Source organism: Canis lupus, chromosome 32, assembly GCF_011100685.1.
Source record: "Canis lupus familiaris isolate Mischka breed German Shepherd chromosome 32, alternate assembly UU_Cfam_GSD_1.0, whole genome shotgun sequence".
Classification (NCBI taxonomy): domain Eukaryota; kingdom Metazoa; phylum Chordata; class Mammalia; order Carnivora; family Canidae; genus Canis; species Canis lupus.
This window is the reverse complement of record NC_049253.1, coordinates 29179951-29200998: the sequence shown is the minus strand read 5'-3', so window position 1 is coordinate 29200998 and position 21048 is coordinate 29179951. Positions and strand designations below refer to the sequence as shown.

At 38.1% G+C, this 21048-nt stretch overlaps 1 protein-coding gene across 1 annotated transcript; it reads right to left on the bottom strand.

The window, feature by feature from the left end:
• Positions 1–936: 936 nt before the first annotated feature.
• On the bottom strand, positions 937–20919 carry HSD17B13 (hydroxysteroid 17-beta dehydrogenase 13). Its single transcript, XM_038582189.1, has 7 exons — positions 20514–20919; positions 16946–17053; positions 15635–15766; positions 13776–13882; positions 11537–11674; positions 8636–8752; positions 937–2031 (listed from the first exon to the last, which is right to left on the bottom strand). Exons 1-7 carry the CDS (start codon positions 20721–20723, stop codon positions 1941–1943), a joined length of 903 nt encoding a protein of 300 aa, XP_038438117.1. The 5' UTR covers positions 20724–20919; the 3' UTR covers positions 937–1940.
• Between the last annotated feature and the right edge of the window lie 129 nt (positions 20920–21048).

The following is a 21048-nucleotide window of genomic DNA, read 5'->3' as shown; positions in this document are numbered from 1 at the left end:
GCCCCGGGCCGAAGGTGGCGCTAAACCGCTGGGCCACCGGGGCTGCCCATCATCCTTTTTTAATGTGGCCTCCTCTTATGGTTAACTGTGGGGAGTCCACTGTGTGTCTTTTTCTTAGATTAAAAGCACTGATATGGTTGTTATATTGGTGTGTCCTGGGACAAGGTGAGCTTGGGCTCCTTCTACTCTGACATCCACACAGGCTAACAAGTATTTGTTCAGTAAATAAATAAGTAAACAGAATTGAAAGAAATTGGAAACATCTAAAATATGTTACAAAGGAATTGTTAATTATATCATTTAGTATTGTGAGCCCAAGTAGAAGGATAAGTTAAACTCTACTGAAAGAAAAGGCTGTTTGTGATACATTGGTAAGGTAAATAAACAAGTTACAGACAATAATGCATGTTATCAACCTATTATGTAATACATACAATAAAAGAATGCAATATATTTATCATATATATGTTTATATATGCATTAGAAAATGATCAGAAGACTGTGCATTAATAGCTCAACCTCTGGGGAATGGGATTGTGGGGGGTAGGCTCATATTTTCTACTTCACATATTTCTCTTTTGAAGTTTTGTAATCACACTTTTAAGATAACACATTTTAAGGTTCACTTATACATTTCCGGGTTTTTAAGCAAGGAATTAAAATGTCATCATGAACAAAAATGATTGCCAAAGTAGCTAGGAAAAAAAAATCTCAAGACAATAGTATTGTGCTCAGTGCCACACATGGAAAGGATTTAGTAAGTCATTTGATAAACCAACACTCCTACTGTCAAAGAAGCCAAAGTTGAGAGAACCTCAGTACCCCTTATTACCATCCAGATCTTTGCTTCCTGAAGGAGATTCATTGAGGCTCAGCAATTAGAAATCAAGCTCTGTTTCATAAACACAAGAGGTTATTTTTTAAAAGCACAACATATTTATCATTTAAGAAATTTTTATTAATGATTTGTTTTTAATCATTTATTTTTAATAAAAACAAGCAGCAAGTTGATGTGAAAGCAGTCTATGATATAGGAGAAAACCACAAAAACAAGATTAGTCTTGATGTAGCAGGAATCAGATTATTTTTTCTATTAAAAAAAGAGATCACTCTTTTTCATCTATTAGATCCATTGTCTAGTATTAGGTAGACAGCCTAATTCCTTTTTTCTGTGTTAGCTTTCATTTTTGACACTCAAAACTCTCTCAACATCTCTGGTACCAATGATATGTGAAAGCAAAAGCTACAAAGAAAGAGGTTATCATGGGTTTAAAATTGCAGATATTCTGAGATTCAAGAGAGGTTCACCTTTTGTAATGTCATAGTATTTTGAGAGGTTATAAAAAGGGCAGAAAGTCTGGAGGGTCCACTTTTTTGGATATAAGAGCTATACAAAGGACAGAATCAAGAAACTACGGAATACTGCTGCATGGTTTTGGCCTAATGAAAAGGGAGAAGCTAGAGAAAGCTTCCAAATGTTGGATTTCATAGAAGTAACCTCTTTGTCCTTTGGAGCCTAGCTGCCTGCTTAAACATCTCTAACTGTTAGCTCACACCATGTACCTGTTGACAAGGCCTTCGGCCTTCGACCTTCCCTGTGGAATAAATTCTTTTTGTATTTATTCTCAGGGAGGTAGCTTTGTTCTCCTCTAAGCAGAAAGAAAAGAAATAAAATGTCTTAAAGAAAAGTGGCCTTTTGAATATGTTTATGTAACCACAGAAGTTTTAAGAGGCATGGAATGAAAAATGGATGTGACTGTTAAAACTACATTAATATTCTTGAGAAAGGTAATTAGTCTTGTTCATTTGCTGCTAATGTTAAACCAATGTTTTTTAGTATTAACAGTATTGAAAAATGTGAAGTAAAGCTTTGAAGCATTGATCCTAAACTTAGATTTACATCATTAAGGTGCATACATCTCTGGTGGGACATTAATTATTCATTTCATTCTGGTTTTGTGGCCAATCACTGCTTCAAATTGAATGTTCTGTAAATGATTTATAGCTGCCAAGGCACGTTCAGGAAGAAATCTGTATGAAAAAGAAGAAAAATTCTCAATTAAAAATTTTTGACGTGAGAGTTCTTTTTTTCATTGTCAGTTAAAATATTCTGAAGCTATCTGGTTTGCATTTAATCTTCCTGTGTTCTTCCTTTCTTCCTTCACATCTACCTCTATCTCCTTTGTGTATGCATATTGTTTTTTAATACTCATAGTTCAAATACTTTTGACATGTAAAGAAAGCACTGATATGTACCACTCTTCAAATCTTCTAATATCAGTGAAATCTTGTAGGAGATTTTATATGATAAAGATCTGAAACTGAAGGTCTGCACTTATTGCTGAAACTGTCAATGAATCCTAATAGGAAGCATTCATGGAGGGACACCACCAAAACCCATCTATTTTTCCACCTCTCCTTAAAAAATTTACTGAATATCTATCACACACCTTATGATAAGGTAGACAAAGTACTCAAAAACCAGCTAGGCCTGAGCAGCTCATTGTTGAGTTGAGAGGCTAAGAGATGAGAGGCCCTCTTGAAACAATCAATGAGAAATACTAGCCTTCTCTAATTAAAGACTATACCTATGAGGAGGATTAATGTGGGCTGGAATAGTGAAGGAAAACTTCCAAAGTGTTTGAGGATAGGTAAGATTTAATAGGCAGATGAAAGGAAAAGTATATGTGTGAATATAAGGCAAGTGTAACACCTTCTGCAAAGAAAGTCATATTAAAAATCACTTTGGTATCATTGACTAATGCAAGATTTACATCCTTTGATCAGTTAGGGTGGAAGATGGATGAATAAGCCCAAGGGCAGGGAGGTTCTGGCTGGAAGAAAGACAAATATAAAAGAACTTGTAGGGGTCTTTTAACTATCCTCGCAAAGAAACCTCCATGCTAGTAATTGCATCTGCTCACAAAATTGTCTATCACTGTAAAAGGAGTTGTATGAGAAGAAAATTAGCAATAAGTCCCTGTTGCTGAGCAACAAACCATCAGGACAGCTCCACAATCACACCAAAGCTTTTGAGACTCTTGTTTATTGTATAGTGATACCTATTCTTCAACTCTGACAGGATAAGTATGCTGATTATTTTGTTCAGATGCAAATATGCTAGGATTCTGATTTTTTCCAAAATTAATATGACCTGTTTCTAGTCCCAAGAGAGGAGGAATCCCATGAAACTCCTTTCCTATAGTTTCTTAGCACAAGACATTTAGTCAACTCTTGAGATGATGTTGCTATGAGGCTGAGGTTATGCTAACTGAAGTTAGACTATTTAAGCTAAAATGGAAATTTGAAATTAATGCAGCAATGCAGTTTGTCCCTGTTCTTGAATTGTTCTATCCCAAGGTAGCATACTTTATATGGATTTGTTTCAAAATGACCCAAGGGCTTCTGAAGTTAGTATGGTTATCTTCTCATTGACACAATTTCAATCTATTATGAACTGTTCCTCAGAAGAAAGCTGAGAGATTCAGCCATTAGAAACGACAAATACCCACCATTTGCTTTGACGTGGATGGAACTGGAGGGTATTATGCTGAGTGAAATAAGTCAATCAGAGAAGGACAAACATTAGATGGTCTCATTCATTTGGGGAATATAAAAAATAGTGAAAGGGAATAAAGGGGAAAAGAGAAAAAATGAGTGGGAAATATCAGAAAGGGAGACAGAACATGAAAGGCTCCTAACTCTGGGAAACGAACTAGGGGTGGTAGAAGGGGAGGTGGGCAGGGGTTGGGGGTGACTGGGTACGGGCACTGAGGTGGGCACTTGATGGGATGAGCACTGGGTGTTATTCTATATGTTGGCAAATTGAACACCAATAAAAAATAAATTTATAAAAAAAAACAAAAAACATATTAATTTTAACATTAAAAAAAAAGAAAGCTGAGAGATTATCTCCGCTGGGTAAATAATTCTCTCTCTCCTTAGCAATTGTTTGAAGTTTTCTTTTCTTTTTTTTTTAAATTAAGTAATCTCTATACCCAATGGGGGCTTGAACTCACAACACTGAGAACAAGAGTTACATGCTCTACAGACTGACCTAGCTAGTTGCCCCTATTCCTAGAATTCCATGTAAGTTCTGCTTCCTAAACCTTAAAATCTGGGATCCCTGGGTGGTGCAGTGGTTTAGCGCCTGCCTTTGGCCTAGGGCGCGATCCTGGAGACCCAGGATCAAATCCCACGTCGGGCTCCCGGTGCATGGAGCCTGCTTCTCCCTCTGCCTATGTCACTGCCTCTCTCTCTCTCTCTCTCTCTCTCTATCATAAATAAATAAAAAAATTTTAAAAAAAACCTTAAAATCTGACTTCTGTGTTTTTTAAAATTTTGTAATGGCAGCGGTTTTCTTGCATTATGTTGTTTTATTCTTATGGTATGCTTAGAAAGGAGTTACTAGGCACCATCCACATTTTATATATGGAAAATCTGAGGCCTCAGAGGTTAAATAACTCATCCATGGTCAAAGAACTAGTAATTGGTAAGGTGGTTTTTAATCTTAGGTAAAGCCTTCATTCTTAATCATTTTATTATATTGTGTTCCTTTAAATACAATCTTTGCTTCAGTTAAAACGTTAAAACGGCCTCCAGCAGAAGCTATATGGAAATCATAGAGATGGTAGAGAATATCATTTAAGTACTGAAAAAGAAACTCTCAACCTAGAATTTTATACTCAATAAACATATCTTTCAAATCTTAAGGCAAAGTAGAGTTTGTTAAATATACACAAAGTGAAAAAATTCACAACCAGCAGAACTTCCCTGAGAAAATGTTGAAGGATACCCTTCAGGCAGAAGAAAAATGATACCAGATGGAAATCTGAATCTACGCAAATGGATAAAGAGCACCAGAAATGTTAACTACATGGATTAAGAATTTACTTTGTAATTTAAATCTCTTTTAAAAGATGTTGGCTGTTTAAACAAAGAAAAACTATGTAGCTTGGGTTTTAAACATATGTAGATGTAAAATGTATGACAATTAGAGCATAAGTCAGAGGAGAGAGATAGAAGTATATTATTATAAGGTTCTTAGATTATGCATGAAATGGTATAATGTCATTTGAGGGTTGACTGTGATAAGTTAAAGACACATACTATGAATCTTAAAGCAATAACTAAAGTAACAAAACAAACAATTACAGCTAGTAAGCCAAAAAAGGAAATAAAATGGAAACTTGAAAATATTCAATCAAACCAAAAGGAGGCAGAAAAAGAGAAAAAAGGAAACAAGAACAAGTGGGATAAATAGAAAACAAATCGCAAACTTTAAACCTAGCTTTAAATCTAACTATGTCAATAATCATTAAAGAGTAAATATCTCCAATTAAAAGGCATAGATTGCTAAATTGGGCTTAAAAAAAAGAACTATATGCTGCCTACAAAAACACATTTCAAATATAAGGAAACAAATAGGTTAAGAGTAAAAGAACAGAACAAGATATATTAAGATTACATTAATCTAAAGAAGCTGAAGTGGCTATATTAGTGTCAGTAGGTCTCATAGCAAAGTATGTTTCCAGGGATAAACAAGGTTATTTCCAACATGACAAAATAGTTAATACATCTAAAGGACATACTAATCCTAAGTGCATAAAATCCTAGGCACGTGATAACAGGGCTTCAAAATATGTGAAGCAAAAATGGAAAAAAAGCAAAGAAAATAGACAAATCCATAATTATAGTTAGAGATTTTGAGACTCCTTTCAATAATTGATAAAACAAATAGTCAGAAAATCATTAAAAACAGAGGATCTGAACAATACAACCAATTTGATCTAAATTGATGTTTATAGAACACTCAACAATACAGAATACTTTACTCATTCTTTTTGGGTGTTCATGGGATGCTTACCAAGATAAACCATGTTCCAGGCTTAAACATGTCTCAATAAATTTAAAATATTCAAGTCATACAAAATAATTAAATTGGAAATCAGAAAATCTTTAGAAGATCTCCAAAAAGTTAGAAACTAAAAAATGCATTTCTAAGTAACCCATGATACAAAAGAGAAATTAGCATTTTGAACAGAATATAAATGAAAACCTAATACATCAGAATTTGAGGGAGAGAAATGAAAACAGCACACAGGGGAACTTTATAGCATTAAGTGCCTATACTAGAAAAAAAAAATCAATGAACTCAGTTCCTACATTAACAATCTAGTAAAAGAAGGAAACATTAAATGGAAAATAGCCAGAATAAAAGAAATAATAAATATCAGAAAAGAAATTAGTGAAGTAGAACACACGAAAAAAAATCATAAAAAAGAACATAAACCAAATGCTAGTTCTTTGGAAAAGTCATTAAATTGATAAACCTATAGACAGACTTATGAAAATAAAAAAATAAAAAATACAAATTACCAACATCAGGAAGGAAATATTCTAAAGATATTAAAAATACAATAAGGGAAGATTATGAATAAATTTATGCCGAATAAATTTATGCCAAATAAATTTGACAACTTAGATGAAATGGACAAATTCCCTGAAGAACCACATTACCAAGAACAAATAAGTAGCCTTAATAGCCCTATAGGCCTTTAAAGATACTAGATTTGTAGTTAAAACTTGCCTATCAAGAAAACAACAGGCTCAGCTGGCTTCATTGATGAATTCTACCAAATGTTTAAAGAAAAAATAATGCCAATCCCATACAAGCTCTCCTGGAAAGAGAAGAGGAGGGGATACTTTCCAACTCATATGAGGTTGATATTATCCTGACACAAAGACATTACAATGCAGGGGTAGTTAATTCTTTAAAATTAATCAGTATAATTCACCATATCAACAAACTGAAATGGAAAGAGCATATTATCTTCTTAATATAGTTAAAAGCATTCGATTAAAAACTCTTATCAAAATAGTCCATGTCCATCGAAAGATGAATGCATAAAGAAGATGTGGCTTATGTATACAATGGAATATTACTCAGCCATTAGAAACGACAAATACCCACCATTTGCTTCGACGTGGGTGGAACTGGAGGGTATTATGCTGAGTGAAGTAAGTCAATCGGAGAAGGACAAACATTTTATGGTCTCATTCATTTGGGGAATATAAAAAACAGTGAAAGGGAATAAAGGGGAAAGGAGAAAATGAGTGGGAAATATCAGAAAGGGAGACAGAACATGAGAGACTCCTAACTCTGGGAAACCAACTAGGGGTGGTGGAAGGGGAGGTGGGCGGGGTGAGGGTGGGGGTTACTGGGTGACGGGCACTGATGTGAGCACTTGACGGGATGAGCACTGGGTGTTATTCTATATGTTGGCAAATTGAACACCAATAAAAAATAAATTTATAAAAAAATAGTAGTGGAAGGGAACTCTTAATATGATAAGAAGCATCTATGAAAAAATATCTACAGCTAACATTATACTTAGTTGTGAAATACTGAATATTCTTCTCTTAAGCTTAAGAAGAACACTTGGATGTATGCTGTCACCAATCCTATCTGACATTGCATGGAAAGTTCTAGCCAGTGCAATAAGGTAAGAAAAAAAAAAGCCATACAGATTGAAAAAGAAGTAAAAATGTCTTTATTTGCAGACAATGTGATCTCTGAAATAAACTGTATAAAAAATCTGTTAGAACCTACAAAAAACTACTAGAAATGAGTTTAGCAAGGATGCTAAAAACAAAATCAAAATGCAGAAATCAATCACATACTAGGGGAAATAGAAAAAAATTTTTGAATGCCATTTGTAATAGCATCAAAAAACATGAAGTAGTTTGGGAGACATCTGATCAAAGATGTGGAAGACTTCTATGCTGAAAACTATAAAATGTTGTGTAGAGATATTAAGAGGAAAAAAAGGAAAGATATTTCATGCTCTTTGTTTTCTTGGACTGGAAGACTCAATAACAGTGATGTCAATTCTCTACCAACTGATGAATAGACTCAATGCAATTTCTATCAAAACTCCAGCAGGCTTAAAATAGACCCTTTAGGGACGCTTGGGTGGCTCAATGGTTGAGCATCTGACTTTGGCTCAGGTTGTGATCCCAGGGTCCTGGGATCGAGTTCTGCATTGGCTCCCTGTAGGGAGGCTGTTCTCCCTCTGCCTATGTTTCTGCCTCTCTCTCTCTCTCTCTGTGTCTCCCATGAATAAATAAATAAAATCTTAAAAAAATAGACTCTTCATTTTTAGCTACATTGTATTCTCTTTAAAGTGTCTTTCCGGGATCCCTGGGTGGCGCAGAGGTTTGGCGCCTGCCTTTGGCCCAGGGCGTGATCCTGGAGACCCGGGATCCAATCCCACATCGGGCTCCCGGTGCATGGAGCCTGCTTCTCCCTCTGCCTGTGTCTCTGCGCCTCTCTCTCTCTCTGTGACTATCATAAATAAATAAAAATTTAAAAAAAAATAAATAAAAATAAAAATAAAGTGTCTTTCCTTCAGTTGGAATAGTCTCTGGCAAAGATTAAACTGAGATTTTAAATATAGTAGAGAAAACGAATCATTATTTTTTTTAGAGATTGAATAAAGCAATAACAGAAAATTCAACTGTTCTCCCCAGGCACGGAGAGTTTCCACAGCAACTTTCACAGCTGAAAGACTCTTCATCATTGTGATAGCATTATTGGTGTTTTAGCATTTTGGATGTCTTGTGCTGTACTTACTTGTCTAGTATTAAATAGATATTGTAATATGATGGAACGAAAATCATCTTCTTATTGGTAAGAATTCCATCTATCAAGCTTCTTGCAACTGTATCTGTCTCCAAAATAGGCCACAGTCTGTGATTAAGAAGAAAAAATTTTGATTCTTTTTGTTGTTGTTGTTTTAATTATCAAAGGCAGTAAAACTAACATCATATCACCAAATTATGATTTAAAAGGTTCCAGGATTCTCTGCACAAATGCCACCTGCTCCAACCACCCCACACATGCCACGGGGATGTTTTGTTATCACAATCTTAAACTTTGACATCCAGAAGGCATGTTTTATGGCTCACTCAGTCAAAACATAAAAGCGGGGGGGGGGAGGGGTGCCTGGGTAGTTCAGTTGGTTAAGCATTTGACTGTTGGTTTTGGCTCAGGTCATGATCTCAGTGTCCAAGGATTGAGCCCTTTGATGGGAGTCTACTTGAGGATTCTCCCTCTCCCTCTGCCCTTCCTCGTGTTTGTGCTTTCTCTTAAATCAATCAATAAATAAATCTTTAAAAATATATCAAAACAGTGGAGAGGAATTAGATGACACAGGTGAAGAGGATACAGGCAAGGAAAAGTAGTGGGTGGGATTATTCATGGCACAGAAAGGAAACATCTGACATCTTTCTTCAGGGCTTGTGGGATACGAGGCTATTACCAAGCATATTTTCTTTCTTCTGGAGTTATCCCATAAAGCTGGATTGTTTTGAAGACATTTAATTCTTGAGGTCCACCTCTGAGTTGCCTATGCTACAATTTAATGAGAGTCCAAGGTGTGCACAGGGAGTATTGCAGTACAACTAGAGGTATGGCCTTGCTTATACTGAAGACTGTGTGCATGAGTTCTTGAGAAGCATTTATACCACAGGCTCAGTGTAGAATGACCATTGGTGCAAGATGACAAGAAATTAAAATGTAAATGGATTGAAAATATTACATCAAAATTAAGATGTCTGGGGGATCCCCGGGTGGCTCAGCGGTTGAGTGCCTGCCTTCAGCCCAGGGTGTGATCCTGGAGACCTGGGATCGAGTCCCACATCGGGCTCCTTGCATGGAGCCTGCTTTTCCCACTGCCTATGTCTCTGTCTCTCTTTCTTTCTGTGTCTCTCATGAATAAATAAAAAATAAAATCTTAAAAAAAAAGATGTCTGGGCATGGGTTGAATGGACAATTAATAAACAGATTGTGTAGACAAGTTAAGTAAGTTAAAACTTCCTTCCGCGACATGTTCTGTGATTTACTGCAGATTATTATGTGATTCAAGTTTCCATGGCGTTGAGTAGCAAGCCAGCAGAGAGGAATACAAATCAATACCTTTTAAAATTATTGGGTTCTGCTTTTCCTTCCTTGAGTTTTTCTTCGTTGTTTTATCAAGCCAGTGTCTGAGCCAAGCCTGACACTAGTATATGAATATTTTAGCCTTTGCCGTGGAGGATCCAGCAATCTGGATCAATCTTCAGCGTTGTCTGTCAGCTCCTAAGGTCACCACCTGGCATCTGCATGACCTGGGATCATATTTGCTTTACTCTTCTCATCTATCATGTCTTCCCCACCCGTGGACCTGGTACTCTTGGCACACACTAAGCCTGAAGACTTACCAAGAGGGTTTTATTAGACCCAATTTGTTGTTTAAGAAAACTGAGCCCAGAGTCTCAACCATACCATAGTATTTACTTAAATATTAGGTACTTGTTAAGTGCCTATTGTCTAGCACTATTAAAAGTTCCACCTCCAGGGTATGACCACAGCTCGCAGCTCCAGAGATCACACAGCTAATCCAGGGTTCAGAGTCAGTAGCTACAATTGAGGCTAAATTTAAAGGAGAATGTGTTAGCTCCTTTGAATGAATACATTTAAGACTAATTCCCCTTTAGTAACAGATTGGCTTCAGAGAAGCAAGCTTAGTGTATTTTGTTAACCTGCAACAGAATATATACTAGAATTGAGGCAAATTTGTGAATACACCTTAATTTAGAGCTCATCTCCTCACCTTTCTGCTTTTTTCCTTCTCCTTTCAGGACCAATTTCTCCTCTCTTATGGTTTCAAATCCTCCCTTACCAGAGACAAAGTTCTCACAGAAAATTCATCTTGACTAAAGGGCTAGGGGCTCAATTTATTGCTGCTCCTAGGAACATTTGCATTTTTATGGAGGACAAGGAGGTAATAGTGATCAAAGGCTGTGATTTAATACATCAATGGTTTCCAAACCTGTTTCCAGACTTACCTGGTAGGTATGCTTGTAAAGCAAAGAAAAGCAAAACAAAACACCTCATTCTTGAAGCTCATCTCAAGCCTACTCAATCAGAATCTCTAAGGAAGACCCAAAGAACATTTATTTTTTATGGAAGCACAGGTGATGGATGATTTTTAGGACCGGACAAGTTTGAAAAATGTTGGAGTACTTCATGCTAGCACCATGGAAGATGGAAAAGGGGCATATACTTGTATCTTTCCATACTCTGAGGGGAGTATCTGAATGGAAGAGGGGGATGTTATGTAACATTCATTTTTGGGGTGGGGTTTCTAGGAGAGGGCACTCTTGCCATCCCTGTAAACACACCTCTCCAACCTGTCCCACCCCCCTCATTCCCTCTCTGCACCTGAGTGTGTTGAACCTTTCATCTGGACACAAATAAACACCCAATTGCTTAACTTGTTGGCAGCCAGTCACTCCTGCTAGTCATCAATGCATTTCCCCCCTTTGTTCATCTAATTTCAAAGTGAAAATTTAAAGGCAGTACACCATTAAGAAATATTTTTTCCCTTTTTCATTTTTTCCCTATTTTCTCAGTTGATCCACCTAAGAATTTCTTGTACAGATTTCCTATCAATTTCTCACATCATATTTTCAAACTTGCCTTTGACCTCACCTTGTGCTTGGGTTTTTGGTGAACCCAGTGTTCACAAAAACTGGGCAGAGACACGAGGTTTTGATCCCAGTTATTCCCAAGGTTTGCAGTTCTAATGTCAGAGCTCTGTGGAAGCCAACAGCAGCAAATTTGCTGGAACTATAAGAAAATACCCACCATCATTATGAGCTTTCTGTAAGAAGGCCATGTCAATTTGGTTTGAGAATAAGTAGAAGCCAACTTCCCAAATCTTCCACTTGGTCATCAATTTTCATTTACATTTTCTTACATGATTTTACAGAATTCTGAATGTACAAATTTCTTACTTAGCAATGATAGCAATAGAACAAAGCCTAGTAATGTGTATTAACTGGCTTACTGCTCACCCCCCCACCCCCCGGGGTAAAGTTTTCCATTCCATCTTTAAACTGTTTTCTAATCAGTTTTAATCATTTTTATTTGGAAAAATATGAATCAGGAAAAACATATTTAGAAAAACTACTAACTAATATCTACACTGAAACTTCTGTGGGTCTCTACACATTTTCCCGGTGAGTTCCTAGTTTCTCTCTTGATCGTGAAGGCTGCTCTGGCTTTTTTTTTTTTTTTTTAATTTACTTATGATAGTCACACAGAGAGAGAGAGAAAGAGAGAGAGAGAGAGAGAGAGAAAGAGGCAGAGACACAGGCAGAGGGAGAAGCAGGCTCCATGCACCGGGAGCCTGACATGGGATTCGATCCAGGGTCTCCAGGACAGCGTCCTGGGCCAAAGGCAGGCGCCAAACCGGTGCGCCACCCAGGGATCCCTGCTCTGGCTTCTTAATTTCATTGTGAAAATCTGGAGTAAAAACACTTCAGGCAGTGTGTGTGTGTGCCTGTGTGTGTAGTCTTCAGCATATCACTTTATCTTCTTTGATTTTCTGATTTTTTTTTTAATTTTCTTTTTATTTATTTATGATAGTCACACAGGGAGAGAGAGAGGCAGAGACACAGGCAGAGGGAGAAGCAGGCTCCATGCACCGGGAGCCTGACGTGGGACTCGATCCCGGGTCTTCAGGATCCCCCCTGGGCCAAAGGCAGGCGCCAAACCGCTGCGCCACCCAGGGATCCCTGATTTTCTGATTTTTAAATGCAGGTAATAAAATATAGGCTGTCTTGAGGATTAAATTGTATAGCATATGCCTTATAACTTCATTACCTATAAGAATCTATATAAATGTTCACTTTATTTTTGACCCAGGTGACAATAAGAACAGTAAAATTAAAGGCCAGCTGCTTTCTTAAGGGAGAAAAGTATTACATTGGGTTTCCAGATTTCTAAACATTAAAATAGCAAATGTTTAATCTGTGAAATTCTTGTGTTTTAACATGGTAGAGGTAGCGTGAAACAACCATATTTGTGCAATGACTCCATAACTGACATTGAAATTTGTATTTGTGACTACATTCTGTGTCAGAAGTAATTTTATCCATGACTCAGTTTAACCTTGAAAATGATGTAGAAGTACCTAATGGATCAATTAATTACCTACATCCACATCCTCCCACTGATACTCATGTGTTGGCTGTTACAAAAAGAACTGGACCAAAGGTTAGCAAACTAAATTTTTCTGAGGTTGATATGAAGCAAAAGTAAGAAACGAGATGCCATGGAAGGAGTTTATAAGGAAAAGATATTTTACAAATAGTGTATCCTTAGGGCCTCCCAACCTCTTCTCCTGTGTCCTTGGTAGATCATGGAGTGTACTATCTGCATCTTGCAATCAGGTAGAGGCTTTCTGTCTGTCTGTCTGTCTGTCTCTCTCTCATACACATACAATCTTTCACGGCACAAGCACACTGGGAAATATTTTGATCTAGGGCTCACTCTGGTTAGCTTATCTTGGGCATGCAGGTGATGGCATATATTTATGTTCATTTGGACTTCTGTATGTTTTACTTCTTAGTCTGCGGTTCCCTGTTTCTTTTATCAACATGTACTCATTCCAGGATACAAAGGAAACACACTTGGCATTACATTTTATTGCTTTACAGAGGAGTTTTCAGAAATCTAAACATATTTTACACAATTACACCAGTTTCATTGTTTTAGGAGAAGTCATTTTTAAAAGTTTATTCTAGACTATGTAAATAACCCTGCTACAAGGATTGGAATATAAGGTTTAATAAACCCTTAAAAGATTATACATAGATATTATAAATTAACATTGATATCTATCTATCCATCTATCTATATATAAATGCTGGAAAAGAATACTTACCAATATGGAATAAGATAAGGAATCACTCCATGGCCACACACTGAAGCCACTGTGACAATGTGGCCATGATTTCTCTTTATCATGGATGGAAGAAGTGCTTTTGTGATCTTAAAGATCATTGCAGAAAGAAAAAAAAAAAAAGCAATGGCACAGGTGTTAGGGTTCTAAATTAGATAGTTTTAAGAAAAAAACAGTATTTGAAACAACTTTTACAATAAAATGAAATATGTGTCAAGATTCCATGATTACTTCTATATAAATGACAGAAATGAAAAAGAATGAAATGTATTTGTTTAAGCCAGCATTGAAGGCTGTGCACTAAATATCACATGCTAAGAACTCATCTTAATATTTCCCCTTCTTCCCAGGGCATCTGAGTAGCTTGGTCAATTAAGTGTCCAACTCTTGATTTTGGCCCAGGTCATGATCTCAGGGTCCTGGGATTGAGCTCCACATTGCATTCTGCACTCAGTGCAGAGTCTGCTTGAGATTCTTTCTCTCCCTCTGCCTCTCCCCCTGCTTGCACTCCTGCATGTGTGCATGCACTTACTCATGCTCTCAATCAATCAATCATCAATCTTAAAAATTCCCCTATCTTGCCTTCAGAAGCAATCAAGTAGCTCTCTTATGGATATATCATCTGAATAATAGTATCATGGGAAAAATGCAGTGTCTTTAGAACTGAAAAGATTCCCTATGGTAATCTGGTATCACATAAATTTTTTTGGTTGAGGGCTTTATCATTCTAATGAGAAGAATTGAAATCTTGTGAAACTATATCAAGTTAAGTAGAAAAAGCTGAGTATTGTCCTGATCCATAATCATTATCCATCATGATTAGATTTAGTATTTCCCTATTTGTAGCATTGTGTATTATATATTGATAATTGAAACAAAAAGTCTTCCTTTATCTCCAAAAAGCTTTTATTGTTTTGTGAGAAATATCAATTATTTTATGAGAATTTTATAAATATGCCCTATGGACCCTATGCAAATTCACAGAGTCAAAACTGCCAAACCAAGTCATTTCCAAATTTCTGACCCATAGAAACTCTGAGAGGAAAACAATCATTTATTGTTGTTTTAGGCCACTAAAATTTCATGTAATTTGTTAGGCAGCTATAGATAACTAGCCTGGGAGGTCTTTATGTAGTTTGGTGGGCATAATAATCAATCCTTATTAGCATGTGTGTGGGGGTTGAGGCAGATGAGGGGAGACATCTCTTTTCCTTCTCTTCCAGAATCTAGGTTTGCTCTAGGTTCTACACTTAATATTGAGACACTGGAAGATTAATACATATAAATTCTTTCTAGAAAATCATATTTCAGTCTTATGATAACCAATTATAAGAGGTCTGTAGAAAAAAAAAAAAGAGGTCTGTAGAGCTATATACCTAAGTTCTGGCATGGATCTAGTGCTTGTCTCATGTCTGAGTCTCATGCAGAGAAGTTCACAACCCCTATATACATCCAAGTAGTGATTTATGTTGTCCTTTCAGTTCTAAAAGTCCATGGTATGAGGTCACAAGTGAATGTATACTGTATATATTTCCTCCAAAGCACTGAAAAGATGTGTACTGACAACCCTTAGAAAAGCTCCACAGATATATTAAGCACTTGGTCCATCCATGCAATGTTTTGTGTGAGATTCTGGTAGATAAGACAGACCCATTAGCCTACATTCTCAAGAGTTGTGTCCTTCAAATCTTGTGCCCTTCTGTCAGAGACTCTTCCACTCAAATTAATTTGGTGATTCTTGATGTAAGGCAAATATAAAGGTGTGAACTTAATTACAAACTTCATGTACCTTAAGAGCAGGTGTGAGATATGCCCAAACCAGAAATGTTTCTCACACTCACCCAAAAATGTCCTAGGATGTTGATCTCAAAGGTTTTGGTAATCTCTTCATCCTTGGTACTAAGAAGGTCAGCTGGATATACTGTCCCAGCATTATTCACCAGGATGGTTACATCTCCCACTTCTTTCTTCACCTTTGAAAATGAAAAAAAAAAAAAAAAAATTCACTGGATGCATTATAGAAACTCCAAGTTTTGCAGCTGATGTTATCCAGGGATTAGATTCTTTATTCCACTTGGTGAGATCTCTCAGAGTTCAGGCAGGAAAGAACTTTAGCCCAAAAAGTGGATGCAAAGGAAACAGTATCATAAAGCTAGGAGAAACAAATTTTTTTTAACATATGAATTTTCATACTGTGTAAATCATAGATTTTTAAAACTTGTCTATTAAGTGAAATTAATATTTTTGTTGATTAAATGATACTGCAGTTCTGACCAAATATATTTATAGTACTGAGTAATCTTGGTTCTACCACCTACTAGCCATAGGACCATGGACTGACCCCTCTGAACCCAGTTTGCTTATCTGTCAAATGAGGTCAATAGCATTATAGAGGTTAAAAGATACCGTTTTTCAGAGTGCTTGGTTCATTGGATTCGACATCTACTCTTTTGAAAATTGTTACAGGGCAGCCCGGGTGGTTCAGCGGTTTAGCACCGCCTTGAGCCCAAGGTGTGATCCTGGAGACCCGGGATGAGCCTCAGGTCTGGCTCCCTGCATGGAGCCTGCTTCTCCCTCTGCCTGTGTCTCTGCCTCTCTCTATTGTCTCATGAATAAATAAATAAAATCTTTTTTAAAGAAAGGAATTACTGCAAAAGTTATAGTACTAAAATAAAACCCAGGGCACCTGAGTGGCTCAGTGGTTGAGCATCTGCCTTTGGCTCAGGTTGTGATGCTGGGGTTCTGGGATCGAGTCCCACGTCCAGCTCCCCATGGGGAGCCTGCTACTTCCTCTGCCTGTGTCCCTGCCTCTCTCTGTGTGTCTGTCATAAATAAATAAATAAAATCTTAAGAAAAAATGAAGCTAGAAAGTGACACTTTCCCCTGGTGATAGATCTCTTCCCTGTCACCCTGTACCACTCCCAAAAGTTCTGATCAGAAAGAAATTGACTGATAATATGAAACAATAAGAATCAGCAGAGTGGAATGGGTTTTATGCATGGAAAAAAACAGATGTTCTTCCTTCTTCAGACAAGTTCCCCAGTTAGCAGAGGCCAAAATCGAATCTAAAGCAGGGAGCCATAAAGAACCTTTACATTTTCCATGTAAACGACACAAAATCCTTTGAAGAAATATGTCTCCTGAGGTCTCACCTGCTTTACAGAGTTATAAATGTCTTCGCGGTTACCGCAGTCCACCACAAATGTATGCACAGTGGCTCCCAGTTTTCTGCATTCGGCTGCCGTTTCCTCGACACCGTGCTGTGATTGGAAAGACCAGATGCAGAAAGATGTAGGTCAGTTAGGGGACAAGAGCAGGGAGAAAGAACTGGAGAAGAAATTTCTTGAAAGATTAGAATTCATGTCCAAAATGCCCTCCTTCTTTTTAAAAAAAGATCTTATTTATTCATGACACACACACACACACACACACACACACACACACACACGAGAGAGAGAACCAGGCTCCATGCAGGACTCGATCCCGGGTCTCCAGGATCACGCCGTGGGCTGAAGGCAGCGCTAAACCGCTGAGCCCCCCCTGCGGCCCTGCCCTCCTTATTCTATGAGAAAGTTTCGTGAAAGACACCGCTCGACCAGTTTGCAGAGATTACATCTGGCTTTTCTGCCAGCGAGTGCTCCCATCAGCCTTGTTTGGCAACAGCCATTCTGCATCAAAGCAGGAAAAAAAAAAAAAAACCCAAAAAACCTTATTTTCCCAGCTTTTTATCTTGGGTTAGAGGTTCCTTAGGAGGCAGTTTTTATTTATTTATTTATTCATTCATTCATTCATTCATTCATTCGAAGCAGGCTACTCTCACAGCTCGAGGAACATGCTTGAAAGATGTTGCTCCTTGCGGGGTCATGATTGGAGATGTCTGAGTACACAGAAGAAAAGAAAATTCAGTTTTTCATTTAACACACACTGGCTGAACACCAACCATGTAACAGGCAGTAAAGCACCAGGTAGCAATTCTAAACTAGAGGTAATTTTAAACTAGATGCCTCCGCCTGACATAGTTTTCTCCACGAGTCTGATTTAACCCTCTAGGAGAGAAGGAGAAGGAGGGATCCTTATTCGATGGAAGACTTTCATGGGGAGACAGAGCTACTACTCTTCCCACGTGATCTTCAGTGCAAGTCTTGTGGAGTGAACACCCCGGAGGGCTGCTGGGTAGAGTCTCATCTGTGTAACAAGTTTGCATATGTGATAACTTTGCAGTAACTTTGTAACAACTCCAGGACATGGAGATAGAGAAACTTACTTTCACCTTAAACTTTTTTTTTTTTTAATTTTTATTTATTTATGATAGTCACAGAGAGAGAGAGAGAGAGAGAGAGAGGCAGAGACACAGGCAGAGGGAGAAGCAGGCTCCATGCACTGGGAGCCTGATGTGGGACTCGATCCTGGGTCTCCAGGATCACGCCCTGGGCCAAAGGCAGGCGCCAAACCACTGCGCCACCCAGGGATACCTTAAACTTTAAAGACCTTTTTCCTAAGATAAAATTGTCCTGAGGTTTCTGGGAGCTGAGAATTCTTTTCCAGTTTTGACCTCTGCTGGTTTTGTGGAGATTATAAGATTTTAGACTGTGTTTTTTCCTCTCTCGATTTATAGACTCTTCTCTGTGATGAACAGGCAAGACACCGGAAAACCCTTTTCTCACACTGGGATGTGGGTAGTGTGGCTGTTGCTTGGGGCTGTCTCTGAATGAGTGGCAGGTGGGTTCCCTTAGGGAGCGCTGCCTCCCTTGGGTCCTTCTTATTCCACTACCTCAAGAGAAGTTCTGGAGCAGCAGCCTGAAATCCTGTATGGAAATTAGGGCACGTAGTCACAGAGTCAGTGTCGCCTTATCATATAGCTTTTTGGGGGTTGCAAAGGAGTAGAGAGGGAGGACAGGAGGTCTTTTTTTTTTTTTTTTTTTTTTTGACAGGAGGTCTTTCACCAATTTAGGCTTCAGTTGGAGCTTGCTCATTACCAGATTACAAGAACCACCGTGCCTTCTTTTCTGTTTAGATTCAAGGTCAGTAGAGAGCATTAGTAACCAAAGCTTTCGTCAGATGCTTGCATTGAAGAGTTAAAAATCTGTCAGTCTTTAGGGTACCTGGGTGGCTCCGTTGGTTAAGAGTCTGGCTGGGGTCACCATCTCAGGGTCCTGGGAGTGGCCCCTCCTCCAGGTCCCCGCTCAATGGGGAGTCTGCTTCTCCCTCTCTCTTTACCCCTCCCCTCACTTGCACTCTCTCTCTCTCTCAAATAAATAAAATCTTAAAAAAAAAAAAAAAAGTCAGTCTTACAACCGAGCTACAGAACTGCAAAATGTAATGCCGTGTCTCTGCAAGCAAAATACTTGCTTTAGCTTCAACTCTAGTTTGCATTGTCTACTCCACATTTCAGAGCCTAAAGCAACAGTTTAGATTGAATGAGGGCAAACTGCTAACGTGATTCATTAGGAAGGCAGAAGAAGCAGCTATAACAAAAAGGGAGTTAGCACCTTCCACAGGTAAAGGAGATCTGACTTATATTTGTAGCCTTGCAATGAATCATTTAATGCCTTTTTAAAAAAAGATCTTATTTATTTATTCATGAGACACACAGAGAGAGAAGCAGAGACACAGGCAGAGGGAGAAGCAGGCTCTTTGCAGTGATCCTGATGCGGGATTCAATCCTAGGACCCCTCGATCTCAGGGTCATGACCTGAGCCGAACGACCCCGTACAACTCCGAGATCCGCCAACACAACCCCGAGATCAAGTCACACGCTCTACCGACTGAATCAGCCAAGCAACATTTTTGAAGGTTTTAAGAAATGGGAGCCAACCAGACATGACAGCAAAGAAAATAGAGTACTAGCAATAGCAATATAATGGCAATTAAGATCTCACTGTGATTTGTGGAAAATGATTCTTAAAAAAACTGCCGTTTTTCCAATCTTAAAATCCTGTAACATTTTTCTGTGCATAATTTCATGGCTTTATCATGATGCATAAGTTTAGGGAAAATGATACAAAATTTCAGTTATTTCAGTTTTATTTTGAGTAGCTGATACAGTGTTTACAAACAACAGTACAAGAAAAATATGAGCACTCAAGAGAAAGCCTGATCCACTGCCTGTGGGTTTTATTTAATATGAATAGTGTTTAGTATTGCTGGACATTGTTCCAAGCCCTTCAAATACTCACTTGCTTAATCCTCTTGCCCAGAAGTCCACAAACTTCTTCTGTAAGTTGCCAGAGAGTAAAAATTGTGGGATTGTGTGGATGTAAAGGAAAGGAGGCACTAAAAACGTTCTCTCTTATATTCCTCTTTGTTTCTTTATTTGTTTTTTGCTTTGACAACCTTTTAAAAGTGTAAAGAACATTCCTAGCTATACAGCTTGCTCAGGGACCAGGTTTGGCCCATTAACTGTAGTTTGCTGAGCCCTGTTCTTGCCCATCCTATGAGGTATTATTTCCATTTCAAAGATAACAGAACTGGAAGCTTGAAAGTAGCCTGGCTCCAAGTCTGTGTTATCAACCTGTATATCACGGCATTAAAAAAAAGTTACTGCTTAATTCTTCCTTGTGTCTCTTTTGTCAAACCATCCCAATGCATATGTGGAAGGCACCGGAGAACTTATTAAACATTGATAAAGAAAAACACAAAAGTAGCAGATGCTAAGTCACATAGTTTTTAAAACATATGTCTTACTTGTGATTTTAAAAGATGAGCAAATGAATGCATTACCTTATTAATATCCCACAAAACCAGTCTGCTCTTCTGTTTTGCAAATTCGTAGGCAGTCCACCTGCCTATTCCATGCCCCGCTCCTGTAATGAGAACGATCTCTCCAGCCACAGACTTTCTCTTTCGGGGAAAGAAAACCTTCACCAATGCCTCCAAGTAGGAGTAGATGATGGTGAGCAGAAGCAGGAGGAGATCCAAGATAATATTCATGGCTCTGCGGCTCTGCTCCGTACTCTGAGTCTCTTCTGGCTCAGACCTTGTGTAACCTTAGCAGAGAAGCACCCTATGCAGAGACCCAGGGGAGAGCTGTGCTCCAAGTGTTGATGGGGCTGACAGAAGTAAGCTAGATTTGCCTCAGATTTTGTCCACGTATTCTAATAGGTTGGAAACACCTGAGTTTGGAAGTGATGCAATTGCTACTAAAAGCTTGGCACAGGGACAGACGAGTCATGGAGAAAGTGCTCTCTGGACTTGTTTACTGGGAAGCAGTTTTGTGCTGTGTTGCACAATGAAATTTCACCTTCTAGAGATAATT

Excerpts from the sequence above, each read along its gene's own strand:
- HSD17B13 (XM_038582189.1), bottom strand. The coding sequence starts at position 20,723 with ATGAATATTATCTTGGATCTCCTCCTGCTTCTGCTCACCATCATCTAC. Across the intron at positions 8,753-11,536 it reads ACCAAAAACCCAAGCACAAG|ACTGTGGCCTATTTTGGAGA; the intron begins GTGAGGTCAAAG and ends TCTTAATCACAG. Across the intron at positions 2,032-8,635 it reads ATCTATTTAATACTAGACAA|ATTTCTTCCTGAACGTGCCT; the intron begins GTAAGTACAGCA and ends TTTTTCATACAG.